Source organism: Trachypithecus francoisi, unplaced genomic scaffold, assembly GCF_009764315.1.
Source record: "Trachypithecus francoisi isolate TF-2019V2 unplaced genomic scaffold, Tfra_2.0 Lachesis_group12, whole genome shotgun sequence".
Classification (NCBI taxonomy): Eukaryota; Metazoa; Chordata; class Mammalia; order Primates; family Cercopithecidae; genus Trachypithecus; species Trachypithecus francoisi.
In genome coordinates, this window is record NW_022681457.1 from 65,811,197 (window position 1) to 65,827,665 (window position 16,469).

The window sequence follows — 16,469 nt, forward strand, 5'->3', positions numbered from 1 at the left end:
GAAGACAATATGAGTATATTTTCGTAACCTTGGGATTGGATTACTTAAAATTGAGAATTTTTGTTCCTGCCGGGCGCGGTGGCTCACGCCTGTAATCCCAGCACTTTGGGAGGCTGAGGCAGGCAGATCACGAGGTCAGGAGATTGAGACCATCGTGGCTAACACGGTGAAACCCCGTCTCTACTAAGAATGCAAAAAATTAGCCAGATGTGGTGGCGGGTGCCTGTAGTCCCAGCTACTCGGGAGGCTGAGGCAGGAGAATGGCGTGAACCCAGGAGGCGGAGCTTGCAGTGAGCCGAGATGGTGCCACTGCACCCCAGCCTGGGTGGCAGAGTGAGACTCCGTCTCAAAAAAAAAGAATTTTTGTTCCTTAAAACATATAAATTAACCAGGTGTGGTGGTGCACACCTGTAATCCCAGCTACTCAGGAGGCTAAGGCAGGAGAATCACTTGAACCTGAGATGCAGAGGTTGCACTGCACTGAGCTGAGATTGTGCCACTGCACTCCAGCCTGGGTGACAGAGCAAGACTCTGTCTCAAAAAAAAAAAAATATATATATATATATACACACTCACATACACACACACGTATATTACACATATATGTGTATATAGTAATATATGTATATATTACTAAGAGAATGAAAGTGCCAGTGCCAGTCCTAGAGTGGGTGAAGACATCTGTAATGCATAACTTGGTCATATATAGAACTTACAAAGAGTTTCTATAAATCATTAAGAAAAGACAACCCAGGCTGGGCTCAGTGGCTCAAGCCTGTAATCCCAGCACTTTGGGAGGCCGAGGCGGGCAGATCACGAGGTCAGGAGATCAAGACCATCCTGGCAAACACGGTGAAACCCCATCTCTACTAAAAATACAAAAAAAAAAAATTAGCTGGGCATGGTGGTGGGCGCCTGTAGTCCCAGCTTCTCGGGAGGCTGAGGCAGGAGAATGGCGTGAACCCGGGAGGCGGCGGAGCTTGCAGTGAGCAGAGATCGCGCCACTGCACTCCAGCCTGGGTGACCGAGCGAGACTCTGTCTCAAAAAAAAAAAAAAAAAAGACAAGACAACCCAGAAATCACCCACATGTCCAATTTACTGATGAATGGATAAACAAAATGTGGTATATCCATACAATTCAGCCATAAAAAGAAATGAATACTACAACTTGGCTGAACCTTGAAAACATGCTGAGTGGAAACAGCAAAACCCAAAAGGTGGCATATTGTATGATTCCATTTATATAAAATGTCTAGAAGAGGCAAAATCATAGAGACCTAAAACAGATTAGTAGTTGCCCAGAGAGGGGAAAGGGGAAAGTGGGAAGTGATTGTGAGTTTTAGGTTTCTTTCTGGAGTGATGCAAACGTTGTGGAATTAGATGATAGTGATGGTTGCACATCATTGAGAATGTACTAAAACTTATTGAATTGTGTACATTAAAATGCTTAAAATGGTGAGTTTTATGTTACATGACTTTTACATTAAAAATCAGTAAAAATGGACAAAAGGCCTGGATGGCAGTTTATTAAAGATATCCAGTTGGCCAATAAACATATAAAAAAGTGCTCAGCCTCATTTTTCCTTATGGAAATTGCAAATTATACTACGATGTAAACACACATGCCAGGATGACTAAACATAAAAAGATTGACAATAGCAAGTGTTGATAAGGATGTAAAGAATCAGAACTCTCTGACAGCCTGATGAAATTTTAAATTAGAATTTTATTTATTTATTTATTTTTGCTTTTTTGAGACAGATTCTTGCTCTGTCACCTAGGCTGGAGTGCACTGGCACATCTCAGCTCACTGCAACCTCCACCTCCTGGGTTCAACCGATTCTCCTCCCTCAGCCTCCCAAGCAGCTGGGATTACAGGCACCCACCACCACACTGAGCAAATTTTTGTATTTTTAGTAGAGACGAGGTTTCACCATGTTGGCCAGGCTGGTCTCAAACTCCTGACCTCAAGTGATTTGCCTGTCTCAGCTTCCCAGAGTGCTGGGATTACAAGCATGAACCACCACACCTGGCCTAAATTAGAAAATCGTTGCATAATGTCAACTACAGCTGAAGAAATTTATATCCTATGATGCAGCAATTTCACTCCAATGTGCATACCCAATAGAAAAGAGTAATTATTTCCACTAAAAGAAATGTACAAGAATGTTCATAGCAGCACTAATCATAATAGTCAACTATCGGAAGCAACCAGAATGTCCATCATTAGGTGTATGGAAAAATAAATTGTGTTAGAATGGAATGCTGTATATAGCTATCAGTCTCAAACTTTTTATTCTCAGGATGCCTTTATGCTCTTAAAAATTATTGAGAACCCCAAGAGCTCTTGCATATGTAGATTATATCCTTCAATATTAACTGTATTATAAATTAAATCTAGGAAAAAGGAAATATTCATTTAATTCATTTAAAGATAATGAACTGGCTGGGCGCGGTGGCTCAAGCCTGTAATCCCAGCACTTTGGGAGGCTGAGACGGGCGGATCACAAGGTCAGGAGATCGAGACCATCCTGGCTAATCCGGTGAAACCCCGTCTCTACTAAAAAAATACAAAAAAACTAGCTGGGCGAGGTGGCGGGCGCCTGTAGTCCCAGTTACTCGGGAGGCTGAGGCAGGAGAATGGCATAAACCCGGGAGGCGGAGCTTGCAGTGAGCTGAGATCCGGCCACTGCACTCCAGCCTGGGGACAGAGTGAGACTCTGTCTCAGAAAATAATTAAAAAAAAAAAGATAATGAACTATATGTTAACATAAATCAGTTATGTTTTCCAAACAAAACAAAAATATTTAGTGTGAAAAGTGGCAATGTTTTTCATTTTTTGCATATTTCTTTAATGCTGGGATTAAAAGAAGATAGGTGGATCTCACATCTGACTCTGAATTTAATCTATTAAATTAAAACTCACTAGTCTCTCTTGTTCTTTGAATGGTTCTCTTATCTATGGTACCTGTTTTGTAACATGGTTCATTAGTTATTTGGAAAATATTGCTCCAATTAGTTATGCAGATCTTCCAGACTTTGACACATTTTCTTATAAAATAGCCAAAAAATCATACTTGTTAATAATACCACTCATCTAATCAGAAAAGTCTTTAAGTATTTGGAAGCTGTCAAGCTCACAGGGGCCAATACAAACTTTCCTAAAGTCTAATTTTGGCCTGGTGTAGCGGCTCATGCCTGTAATCCCAGCACTTTGGGAGGCAGAGGTGGGCAGATCACCTGAGGTCAGGAGTTTGAGACCAGCCTGGCCAGCATGGTGAAACCCCGTTTCCACTAAAAATACAAAAAATTAGCCAGGCGTGGTGGCGCACACCTGTAATCCCAGCTACTCGGGAGGCTGAGGCAGGAGAATCGCTTGAACCTGGGAGGCGGAAGTTGCAGTGAGCTGAGATCATACCATTGCACTCCAGCCTGGGCAGCAAGAGTAAAACTCCGTCTCAAACAACAACAGCAGCAGCAACAACAACAACAACAAAATAGTCTAAATCTTGCCAGGCGCGGTGGCTCACGCCTGTTAATTCCAGCACTTTGGGAGGTCGAGGCGGGTAGATCACTTCAAGTCAGGAGTTTGAGACCAGCCTGGCCAACATGGTGAATCCCCATCTCTACTAAAAATACAAAAATTAGCCAGGTGTGGTGGGGTGTGCCTGTAGTTTCAGCAACTCAGGAGGCTGAGGCAGGAGAATCACTTGAACTCAGGAGGTGGAGGTTGAAGTGAGCTGAGATCATGCCACTGCACTCCAGCCTGGGTGAGAGTGAGACTCCATCTCAAAAAAAAAAAAAAAAAAGAAAGCACCAAAAATAGTCAAAGTCATAGAAGCAGAGAACAGAATAATGAGATGGGTAGGGGAAATGGGGAGATGTTGGTCAGGAAGTATAAAGCTTCAGTTATGCGGCCAGGCACGTACGCCTGTAATCCCAGCATTTTGGGAGGCCGAGGCGGGATCACGAGGTCAGGAGTTCCAGACCAGCCTGGCCAACATAGTGAAACCCTGCCTCTACTAAAAATACAAACATTAACCGGGCATGGTGGCTCACACTTGTAGTCCCAGCTACTCAAGAGGCTGAGGCAGGAAAATCACTTGAACCTGGGCAGCGGAGGTTGCAGTGAGCTGAGTTCGCTCCAGCCTGGTCAACAGAGCGAGACTCCATCTCAAAAAAAAAAAAAAAAAAGATAAAATAAAGCTTCAGTTATGCAAGATGAGTGGATTCTGAAGATCTGACTAATATATTATGACTCTAGTTGGCAGTACTGTATTGTATACTTGAAATGTGCTGAGGGTACATGTTAAATGTTCTCACCAGCAAAAAAAAAAAAAACAGTTAACTATATAAGGTGATGAATATGTTACTTAGCTGACTGTGGTGATTATTTCATAATGTAAATGTATATCAAATCATCAGATTGCATGCTTTAAATATATAAATTTTAACTGTCAATTTTCCCTCAATAAAGTGGGAAATAAAGTGTTTCTCAAAAAATAATAAAGTGTTCCTCAAAAACAAATATTGAGAAATTTAACTATGAATGCTATCATAAATATTTACTTACATTGGTGCTATGTGCTAAGAAATAGAAAAAAGTATTTATTAAATATGTAAACACTTTTAAAATTTTTCTTGTGTTGTAAATACTTTACATGAGATCTACCCTCTTAGTAGATTTTTAGGTGTACAATGCAGTGTTGTCAAGTGTGGGCACAGGGTTATACAACAGAACTTTTTTGTTGTTGAGATGGGGTCTCACTCTGTTACCCATGCTGGAGTGCAGTGGAGTGATCACAGCTCACTGCAGCCTGGACCTCTCAGGCTCAAGCAGTCTTCCCACCTCAGCCTCCCAAGTAGCTGGGACCACAGGTGGTGTACACACCACTACACCCGATATTTCTCTTTTTATTTTTTTTAGTAGAGACAAGGCCTCGCTATGTTGCCCAGGCTGGTCTCAAACTCCTCGACTCAGGTAATCCTCCCATCTCAGCCTCCCAAAGTGCTGGGATTACAGATGTGAGCCACCACACCAGGCCAGATATTTCAATAATAAAAGTAGTCTCAAAAAATAAAGAAACCTGGCCAGGCATGGTAGCTCACACCGCTAATTCCAGCACTTTGGGAGGATGAGGCAGAGAAATCACTTGAGGCCAGGAGTTCGAGACCAGCCTGACCAACATGGTGAAACCCCGTCTCTACTAAAAATACAAAAAAAAAAAAAATTAGCCAATGTGGTGGCATGTGCCTGTAATTCCAGCTACTTGGGAGGTTGAGGCAGAGAACTGCTTGAACCTGGGAGGCAGAGGCTGCAGTGAGCTGAGACTGTGCCACTGTACTCCAGCCTGGGTGACAGAGCAAGACTCCATCTCAAAACAAACAAACAAACTGGCCAGGCACGGTGGCTTATGCCTGTAATCCCAGCACTTTGGGAGACCAAGGCGGGGGGATCACCTGAGGTCAGGAGTTCAAGACCAGCCTGGCCAACACGGTGAAACCCCATCTCTACTAAAAATACAAAAATTAGCCGGATATGGTGGTTTGCGCCTGTAATCCCAGCTACTTGGGAGGCTGAGGCGGGAGAATTGCTTGAATCCAGGAAGTGGAGCTTGCACTCCAGTTGCAGTGAGCCAAGATCACACCATTGCACTCCAGCCTGGGGCACGGAGCAAGACTCCGTGCCCCTGTCCCACCAAAAAAAACATACTCTGTCTCAAACAAAACAAAACAAAAAAAAACCCAACATCCATTTTCAAGTATAAGAAATACATATTCTCGCCAGGCGCGGTGGCTCAAGCCTGTAATCCCAGCACTTTGGGAGGCCGAGATGGGCGGATCACGAGGTCAGAAGATCGAGACCATCCTGGCTAACACGGTGAAACTCCGTCTCTACTAAAAAATACAAAAAACTAGCTGGGCGAGGTGGCGGGCGCCTGTAGTCCCAACTACTCGGGAGGCTGATGCAGGAGAATGGCGTAAACCCGGGAGGCGGAGCTTGCAGTGAGCTGAGATCCGGCCACTGCACTCCAGCCTCGGCGACAGAGCCAGACTCCGTCTCAAAAAAAAAAAAAGAAATACATATTCTCAGCCAGGCGCAGTGGCTCACACCTGTAATCCCAGCACTCTGGGAGGCTGAGGTGGGCGGATCACCTGAGGTCAGGAGTTTGAGACCAGCCTGGCTAACATGGTGAAACCCCATTTCTTTTTTTTTTTTTTTTTTTTGAGACGGAGTCTCGCTCTGTCGCCCGGGCTGACGTGCAGTGGCCGGATCTCAGCTCACTGCAAGCTCCGCCTCCCGGGTTTACGCCATTCTCCTGCCTCAGCCTCCCAAGTAGCTGGGACTACAGGCGCCCGCCACCTCGCCCGGCTAGTTTTTTGTATTTTTTTTAGTAGAGATGGGGTTTCACCGGGTTAGCCAGGATGGTCTCGATCTCCTGACCTCGTGATCCGCCCGCCTCGGCCTCCCAAAGTACTGGGATTACAGGCTTGAGCCACCGCGCCCGGCCGGTGAAACCCCATTTCTACTAAAAATACAAAAAATTAGCCAGGCGTGTTGGTGCGCGCCTGTAATCCCAGCTACTGGGGAGGCTGAGGCAGGAGAATTGCTTGAACCCAGTAGGCGGAGGTTGCAGTGAGCCGAGATTGTGTCATTGCACTCCAACTTGGGCAACAAGAGCAAAACTCTGTCTATAAAAAAAAAATACATATTATCTTTTCATTGTATAATAAAATATTATTCTAAAATGAGGTATTCTTTTGTTTCCATGTAGGTACATGGAAAACTTGGGGATTTCACAATAATTTCTTGGACAATAATGAGGCTACAGACATAAAAGCAGGTATAAATAAATACAGTTTTTAAGCGCACAGTAGAAGTACTGATAACAAAGCTAATCTCTGAAAGTACATGTTTATTCCCCAAACCTACTATAGAAACTTCTAGAACACACAGAAACACATAATCACGCATTCTGTTAGATTTCAGAATGTGACATTATCGCACTTCTAGTAGTCTCTCAGAAACTCCCCTGTCCAGTGGTAAGAGAATAAGTAAAAAAACAAATGTCTCAGGATTAGTATGAAAATAGCTTTGACCTTATAGACTTCCTGATAGGGTCTCAGGTATCCTCCATGGTCCTGGGACCACCCATTGCGTACTGCTGCTATATAGTAATGAAAATGAAGAAACTACTACTATATGTAATATTACAAATGAACTTCACACATGATACTGGACAGAAGGTACTGGAGAAAAAAAGTACATCCTATATCATTCCATTTATTTGAAATTCAGAAATAGACAAAAACCACTGCATGGTGTAAGAAGGCAGGATACTGCTTACCTTTGGTGGGTAAGGTAAGCCCGGGAAGGGCCTTGAGGGCTCTGGGTTCCTGGTAATGTTCTGTTTCTTGGTTAAGTGGTGGTTTCACAGGTATGTTCACTTAGTAAAAATGTCTTCTGTAAGGAAGTGATGTAGAAAAGTGTGTGTTTGTGCTTATATCTGTACCTAATAAGTATGTGTGTGAGTGTAGTGGTTGTTTTAAACATGTCTGCTGGCCGGGTACAGTGGCTCATGCCTGTAATCCCAGCACTTTGGGAAGCCAAGGCGGGTGGATCACCTGAGGTCGGGAGTTCAAGACCAGCCTGGCCAGCATCGTGAAACCCTGTCTCAACTAAAAATACAAGAATTAGCTGGGCATGGTGGTGGGCACCTGTAATCCCAACTACTTGGGAAGCTAAGGCAGGAGAATCGCTTGAACCCAGGAGGCAGAGGTTGCAGTGAGCCGAGATCGCGCCATTGCACTCCAGCCTGGGCTACAGAACAAGACTTTGTGCCCCTCCCCCACCAAAAAAAAAAACATACACACACCATGTCTGCCATTTCTGTGACAGTCCTCGAACCCCCCCACCAAAAAAAAAAATGGAGTCTAACTTCCTGCTTTGAAAATGGGACAGCCCTAAGTGACTTGTTTCCAACAAATAGAACTACTTTGTGATTTCTGAGGCTAGGTCATAAAAGTAGACAGCTTGTGCCTAGCATATGCTCACATACCCTCCCTCCCTCCCTGCATTTCCCATATGCTTTTGGAGTCTTGAGTTGCAGGTAAGAGGGCATCTGTTACCTTGAAACAGCTATGCTGGGCACACCATGTAGAGAGACCACGTAAGGATAGAAAGCCTCAGGCATCATAGATGTTACAGTCCCAAGCTTTACATATTTCCTCAGGTCTGGTACCAGACATGTGAGTGAGGAAGCTATTGGAATGATCCAGCCTGACCAATGTGTGACTGTCACTGGAGAAACACCAAGTAAGGAATGCCTAGTTGAGCTCAGTTAATCCTCAGGACTGAAAGATAATGATAAATGGGTCTGGTGTGGTGGCTCGTGCCTATAATCTCAGCACTTCGAGAGGCTGAGGTAGGAGAATCACTTGAAACCAGGGGTTCAAGACCGGCCTGGGCAATAAAGTGAGATATTTTCTCTACAAAAAAAAAGATTTAAAAATTAGCAGGGCATAGTGGCACACCCCTATAGCTTCTCCAAAAGCTGAGTGAGGTAGGAGGATTTCTTGAGCTCAGGAGGTCGGGCCTGCATGAGCTGTGATTGCACCACTGTACCCACTCTCACGTGGGTGACAGAGCATGACTTAGTCTTCACTAATAATTACAACAGCAGTAGTAATAGTAATAATAAATGGCTTACTGTTTTAAGCCACTCAGTTGGAGTGGCTTGTTATAGATAGTCAAGTACATGGTTTATTTATGTATGTGTTTATATATAAAATCAGTGCAGTAGATGTAGGAGTGAATAGAAACATGGAGAGATGTTCAGTAGTTAATACAAATTTAAGGGCATTAAATGATTATGATTGTCAACTGTTATCTTTGTATTGTTTCTCTTCATCTTAATTCCTTTTCCTTAATAATTTAATTCATTTATTCAGCAACTGATTATTGAATACTTATTATATTGTAAAGGTTGGTTTTATAGTGATTTCTCTATCCTTGAGTAGCTTTGTGGGTTAAAAAAAATACACACACACACACACACACACACACACATATATATATATATATATATATTTGAGACAGAGTCTCACTCTGTTGCCCAGGTTAGAGTGCAGTGGCATGATCTTGGCTCACTGCAACCTCCACCTCCCGGTTCAAGGAATTCTCTTGCATCAGCCTCCCAAGTAACTGGGATTACAGGAGCGCACCACCACGCCTGGCTAATTTTTGTATTTTTAGTAGAGACAGGGTTTCATCATGTTGGCCAGGCTGGTCTCGAATGCCAGACCTCAAGTGATCTACCTGCCTAGGCCTTCCAAAGTTCTGGGATTACAGGTATAAGCCACCATGACTGGCCAAATATTAAAAAGATGAAAATAAATGAATATGTAATTCCAGTAGTACTTCAGGAAGGACTCCATTAGGTAATATTATCGGGAATACACTTTTGAGGAAGTGACTTTTACTCTGAGACTTGGATGAAATGAAGCCCGCTTTACAAAAAATCTAGGCAAAAAGATACTTAGCTCATGGAAGAGGCTATGAAACTCTAACATAGGAAAGGCTTTGGCATGTCCTAGTTGTTGACAGATTAATTTCATTATAACCTAATGAATAAAAAGGAATTGGACTCAAAATGAGATTATATTGATTAGCAGAAGACTTGTATTCTTATGACAAGGTGCTGAAGTTTTAAAATTTCCGTGGGGGCCGGGCGCAGTGGCTCAAGCCTGTAATCCCAGCACTTTGGGAGGCCGAGACGGGCGGATCACAAGGTCAGGAGATCAAGACCATCCTGGCTAACATGCTGAAACCCCGTCTCTACTAAAAATACAAAAAACTAGCCGGGCGACGTGGCGGGCACTTGTAGTCCCAGCTACTCGGGAGGCTGAGGCAGGAGAGTGGCGTGAACCCGGGAGGCAGAGCTTGCAGTGAGCTGAGATCCAGTCACTGCACTCCAGCCTAGGTGGCAGAGCGAAACTCCGTCTCAAAAAAAAAAATAAAAATAAAATTTCCGTGGGAAGCTGTATTTGTATATATGTAGATTAAGCTGCTTGTGACAGAGACCCAGAACAATAGTGATTGAAACGATATAGATGTTTAAATTAATTTTCTTTTTTTTTTGATACAATGTCTATAACCCAGGCATAGAAATCTAATTTTCTCTTGCATTAAAATCCAAGCTGGAAAGGTACCTACTCTGCAAAACCATTATTTGACAGACATGACAGCAAATCAATATTGCCATCAGCTTTGTTGAGGAAGAGGGAAAACAAGCAATATAGGGCTTGGGCCACCTGACTCTTAAGGAAAGAACTCAGATGGTATTACATAATATTTCTGTATTTCTTTAGGCAGAACCCAAGTTGCATGGCATTCCCAGCTGTAAAGGAGCTTGGGAAATGCAGAGTTTATATTGGCGGCTTTTTTCTCAAATAAAAAGCCGTGGGTTCCATTGATTTTTTTTTTTTTTTTTTTTTTTTTTTTTTTTTTTTTTTGAGACGGAGTCTGGCTCTGTCGCCTGGGCTGGAGTGCGGTGGCCGGATCTCAGCTCACTGCAAGCTCCGCCTCCCAGGTTCACGCCATTCTCCTGCCTCCGCCTCCCAAGTAGCTGGGACTACAGGCGCCCGCCTCGTCGCCCGGCTAGTTTTTTGTATTCTTTAGTAGAGACGGGGTTTCACCGTATTAGCCAGGATGGTCTCGATCTCCTGACCTTGTGATCCGCCTGTCTCGGCCTCCCAAAGTGCTGGGATTACAGGCTTGAGCCACCGCGCGCGGCCCCCATTGATATTTTAAAAAAAGGAAAATAGATATTTGGCAACAGCTAACAATCTGCCACATAAACCTTTGGCCTGATAGTGTTAAACATATGGACTCGGACTCAGTTGACCTCATTCTAAGACCAACTCTCTTAAATTCTGATTGAGTTGATTTAGAATGTTTCCTAAACATCCATAATTGCAACAAACTCTCAAGGTAATTCAGAGGCGGATCAAAATTTCAGCACCATTGAACTGACTTATTTCCCTAATTAACTCCTTCATTTGAGTGCTCTCATTTCCCTGTGCTCCTTTACCCACATAAGAGTTCTCCAAGCCTTTTATTTCTTATGTGAATTATTTGCAGTTATCTCTCATTGCTACCATAGATATTTTATTTCTCTTATACTACAAAATCAGGAGTTAAAATGTATTTCTTATCTTTCAGACTTGGCATCCAGAGATGAGCCCCAGAAGTTACCTCCAAAAAGTGATATTTATGAAACAGAATTATTCCAGTGGGTTAACATGGAAGAATTTAAAAGCCATAGTCCTGAGAGATCAATTTTCAGAGATATCTGGGAAGGCAATTGTCATTTTGAGCAACATCAGGGACAAGAGAAGGGTTATTTTAGACAACTTATGATTAACCATGAAAACATGCCCATTTTTAGCCAACATACTTTACTCACTCAAGAATTTTATGATAGAGAGAAAATCTCTGAATGTAAAAAGTGTAGAAAAATCTTCAGTTACCATTTATATTTTAGTCACCACAAAAGAACTCATTCTAAAGAACTTTCCGAATATAAAGGATGCACAGAAATTGTTAATACACCATGCCTTTTTAAACAACAGACAATTCAAAATGGTGACAAATGCAATGAGTGTAAAGAATGTTGGAAGGCCTTTGTTCATTGCTCACAACTTAAACAACATCTAAGAATTCATAATGGTGAAAAACGCTATGAATGTAACGAATGTGGGAAGGCCTTTAATTATGGTTCAGAACTTACTCTACATCAAAGAATTCACACTGGTGAGAAACCTTATGAATGTAAAGAATGTGGGAAGGCCTTTAGACAGCGATCACAGCTTACTCAACATCAGAGACTTCATACTGGTGAAAAACCCTATGAATGTAAGCAATGTGGGAAAGCTTTTATTCGTGGCTTTCAACTTACTGAACATCTGCGACTCCATACTGGTGAGAAACCTTATGAATGTAAAGAATGTGGAAAGACTTTTAGGCATCGCTCACATCTTACTATACATCAGAGAATTCATACTGGTGAGAAACCCTATGAATGTCAGGAATGTGGGAAGGCCTTTAGCTATCACTCAAGCTTCTCGCACCATCAGAAAATTCATTCTGGCAAGAAACCTTATGAATGTCATGAATGTGGGAAGGCGTTTTGTGATGGCTTACAACTAACCCTACATCAGAGGATTCATACTGGTGAGAAACCCTATGAGTGTAAAGAATGTGGGAAGACTTTTAGACAGTGTTCACACCTCAAAAGACATCAGAGAATTCATACTGGTGAGAAACCTCATGAATGCGTGATATGTGGTAAGGCCTTTAGACTTCATTCACACCTTATTCAACATCAAAGAATTCATACTGGTGAGAAACCCTATGAATGTAAGGAATGTGGGAAAGCCTTTAGCTATCATTCAAGCTTCTCACACCATCAGAGAATTCATTCTGGAAAGAAACCTTATCAATGTGGGAAGGCGTTTAATCATGGATTACAACTTAACTTACGTCAGACTCTTCCTACTGGTGAGAAGCCAGTCAGGTTTCCTCTTCTCCCTCCCCATCCTAGTCTAGCATGAAATTTGTTGATGGAAATATACATTGTCTTTGTTTTATTTAAGGAAAATGTTGGTAAGCCACCATGTTTCATTAGTATTGATTTATTTAATTCTTGAAAATCAAATGTTTTTAAGTGAGAAAATGGAAAACTAATTAAAGTGTAAATTTTGCTCTCATTTTAATGCTGTTTCTGAGTTATTGTATTAACCGTTATTGAGAATAAATTTTTTTTTATTGACAATAAATTTTCTAAAATTACGTTTCACTGAAACCAGTGAAATATAGCATAAATAAAATGAAAACCATTTCCTCTCATCCCACAAATCTCTGCGATAACCAGTATGTGTATTTCTTCTTCCTTTATGCTCAAACAGCCTGTACACAGAAAGTGTTTGTTCCATGTGTTTGGAGGAGCTTTTACCCCCTATATGGACATTTGACAGCATCTTGTCCTTTTCACAATAATCATGAATACTTTTCTAGGTCAGTACATAAAGATGTAACCCATTCTTTGTAAGGTTCAGAATATTTCTAGAATGGAATGGGTCTGTATTTTGAGCCATTACCTACTACAGACATTCAAGTTGTTTCTAATGTTCACCTGGAACTCTAGTTTTACCTTCTTTTCTTTCTGTTGTGCAGATTCCCAACAGTGGGATTAAAGAGTATCTGGCGTTATGTATTTTGGCATGACATTTGTTTTTTAAAACCTTCTACATTTTTTGTTTAATAGAAGCATACATTATAAAATTCAAAAATTACCAAAAATGTGAAAATTAATTCTCCCCTAACATCCAGTTCTGTAGCCACTCACCTTCTCTCCACAGGTGCAACAACTGCTAGCAGTTTCTTTTTATTCTAACAGGAATATTTCATGTAAATTTCATGAATTTTTGGACAAAAGTAGGTTATTCATAATACGTGATTTATTGCACATTCTCATCCGTAAGTTCACATTTGGCCCACTTTATTTTTTTTTTTTTTTTTTTTTTTTTTTTTTTTTTTGAGACACGCCCAGGCTGGAATCCAGTGGCACAATCTTGGCTCACTGCAACCTCCACCTCCAAGTTTCAAAATTCTCCTGCCTCAGCTTCCTGAGTAGCTGGGACAACAGGCGTGCGCAACCATGCCCCGCTACTTTTTGTATTTTTGGTAGAGACAGTTTTTTACCATGTTGACCAGGCTGGTCTTGAACTCTTGACCTCAGGTGATCCACCCACCTCAGCTTCCCAAAGTGCTTGGATTACAGGCGTAACCCACTTTGCCCAGCCCACTTCATTTTTTAATATATTCCAGGAATTTAAAAACTTTGTGCTAACTATCAATTTACTGCCTCTTGGCTCCGAATCCTTCATTGCCTGCTCTGCAGTATTGGAACTGGGTTCTGTGAACATTTCTCCTTTGTCACCTGGCATGATGTTAATTTCTGCCAGTAGAGTGTGGGGAGGACACTAGAGGAGGAGGGTTTTTTCTCTTCTTAGTTTTGTTTCACTCTTGTCAGGCTCCTGTAGCGCTTGCAGCAGTAGCCCTTGGCTCCTGTAGTGTGTGACACCCAGCAGGACCAGCCTCTAACACGCACTTGGGTGGCTACACAGCAAGTAATAAGAGGTAGTGGCATCTCTCTAAAGATGGCTTTTGCCGTCTACCAAGAGATTGACTTCTAGGCTACTCCTACAACTCTGCCATTCTGAACCATGTCTCTGCCCTTTCTAAGAAAGCCTGGATTGGCCGGGCGCGGTGGCTCAAGCCTGTAATCCCAGCACTTTGGGAGGCCGAGACGGGCGGATCACGAGGTCAGGAGATCGAGACCACCCTGGCTAACACGGTGAAACCCCGTCTCTACTAAAAAATACAGAAAACTAGCCGGGCGAGGTGGCGGGCGCCTGTAGTCCCAGCTACTAGGGAGGCTGAGGCAGGAGAATGGCGTAAACCCGGGAGGCGGAGCTTGCAGTGAGCTGAGATCCGGCCACTGCACTCCAGCCTGGGCGACAGAGCGAAACTCCGTCTCAACAAAAAAAAAAAAAAAAAAAAAAAAAAAAAAAAAAAAGAAAGCCTGGATTTTGGCCTGTGGGAGAGTGGGCTAGTTTGGGTTGGGTATCTCAGTCCATGCTTTCTAGGGTCAGTCACTGCTACGACTTTCTTTTGTATTCCAAGAATATTCCAGGTAAAATTTTTAAATCCTTTGGACAAAAAGAAACCAATGACTTCATTAATACTGTATTGTAGGGTGGATTTATGTATATTTATATTTCAGAGATTTTTTACTTCCTGAATCCAAGAATTCACATCCTTCATTGATTCTCAAAAATTCTCAACTATTTCCACTTATAATATTCCTTTCCCTCATTCTCTGCCCACTTCTTCCTTCTGAATTATATCCTCTGAATTATATGTTGAACTTTTCTTACTGTCTTTTTAGAAGGTCTTTTGCTTATTTGTCCAAAACTACTGTCAAGAACAGAATTCCTTGTGTGTACATTTTTTAACATTACATATTTTGTATCACGCTATGCAATCCAAAATTTGTTTCATTCAGTCAATAAGTTCATGAAATTTAGTCTCCTTTTGTGATTTACAGGGGTTAAGGAGGGAGTGAGGTCAAGGGGGATGTGGATGTGGCTATAAAAATGCAATATGAGGCCGGGTGCAGTGGCTCACGCCTGTAATCCCAGTACTTTGGGAGGCTGAGGCAGGCAGATCACGAGGTCAGGAGATTGACACCATCCTGGCTAACATGGTGAAACCCTGTCTCTACAAAAAATACAAAAAAAAAATTAGCCGGGCGTGGTGGCAGGCGCCTATAGTCCCGCTACTCAGGAGGTTGAGTCAGAAGAATTTCTTGAACCTGGGAGATGGAGGTTGTAGTGAGCCAAGATCGTGCTCCAGCCTGAACAACAAGAGCAAAACTCTGTCTCAAAACATAAAAGAAAAAAAGAAACATTTTTCTTTTCTAAGGTCACGAAGAAATTATTCTACATTTTTTTCTATTGACTTTGTAGTTCTACCTTACACAGTTAGGTCTTTAACCTATTCCAGAGTAAAATTTTGTATTTTCAAAAAAAAACTATTCTCCCATAATTGTCTTTTGCAGCCCTTCTCTGTGAGATGGTATTTTTTCCTGCCTCTGGATGAAATGTCTGGCAAGTGTCATTATAGTCAAAAATCCAGGGAGGCTGAGGCGGACAGATCATGAGGTCAGGAGATCGAGACCATCCTGGCTAACACAGTGAAACCCTGTCTCTAATAAAAAAAATACAAAAAATTAGCCAGGCGCAGTGGCAGGCACCTGTAGTCCCAGCTACTCGGGAGGCTGAGGCAGGAGAATGGCGTGAACCCGGGAGGCAGAGCTTGCAGTCAGCTGAGATGGTGCCACTGCACTCCAGTCCGGGTGACAGAGCGAGACTCCATCTAAAAAAAAAAAAAAAAATTGCAACATGAGGAATCCTGTGGTAATGGAAATGTTCTGTGTCTTGATTCAATGTCAACATCATGCTTCTGATGTATAGTTTTTCAAGATAATTAGTATCGGGGAAAACTTGGTCAAGGGTACATGGGATCTTTTTGTATTATTATTGCAGTTGCATATACTCTAAAATTGTTTCAAAATAAAAACCTTGATTTTTTGAAGTTTAGGAAAGATTGTTTCAAATATGTGAATCTGAGTTATCAATGTACTGTAATATAGAACAGGGGACTTTATTATGTTTCCCAGTGCTATTCTGAATGACTAGTGATTAGGTTGTCTTTTATTTTAAAAAATGAGACATTCATAGGCTACTTTTTTCTTTTTTGAGACAGGGTCTTGCTTTGTTGCCCAGGCTGGAGTGCAGTGGCACAATTATAGCTCACTGCAGCCTCATTTGTGGTTACTTG

At 42.1% G+C, this 16,469-nt stretch overlaps 1 protein-coding gene across 1 annotated transcript in view; it reads left to right on the top strand.

Annotated features, from left to right (window-relative positions):
• ZNF461 (zinc finger protein 461) overlaps nucleotides 1–12,841 on the top strand; it is a 61,765-nt gene extending 48,924 nt beyond the window's left edge. The window contains exons 6-7 of the mRNA XM_033225926.1: nucleotides 6,778–6,846; nucleotides 11,226–12,841. Coding sequence (XP_033081817.1) covers nucleotides 6,778–6,846; nucleotides 11,226–12,616 — 1,460 coding nt within the window. The 3' untranslated portion in view covers nucleotides 12,617–12,841. The remainder of the gene's footprint in view (nucleotides 1–6,777; nucleotides 6,847–11,225) is intronic.
• Nucleotides 12,842–16,469: the final 3,628 nt, after the last annotated feature.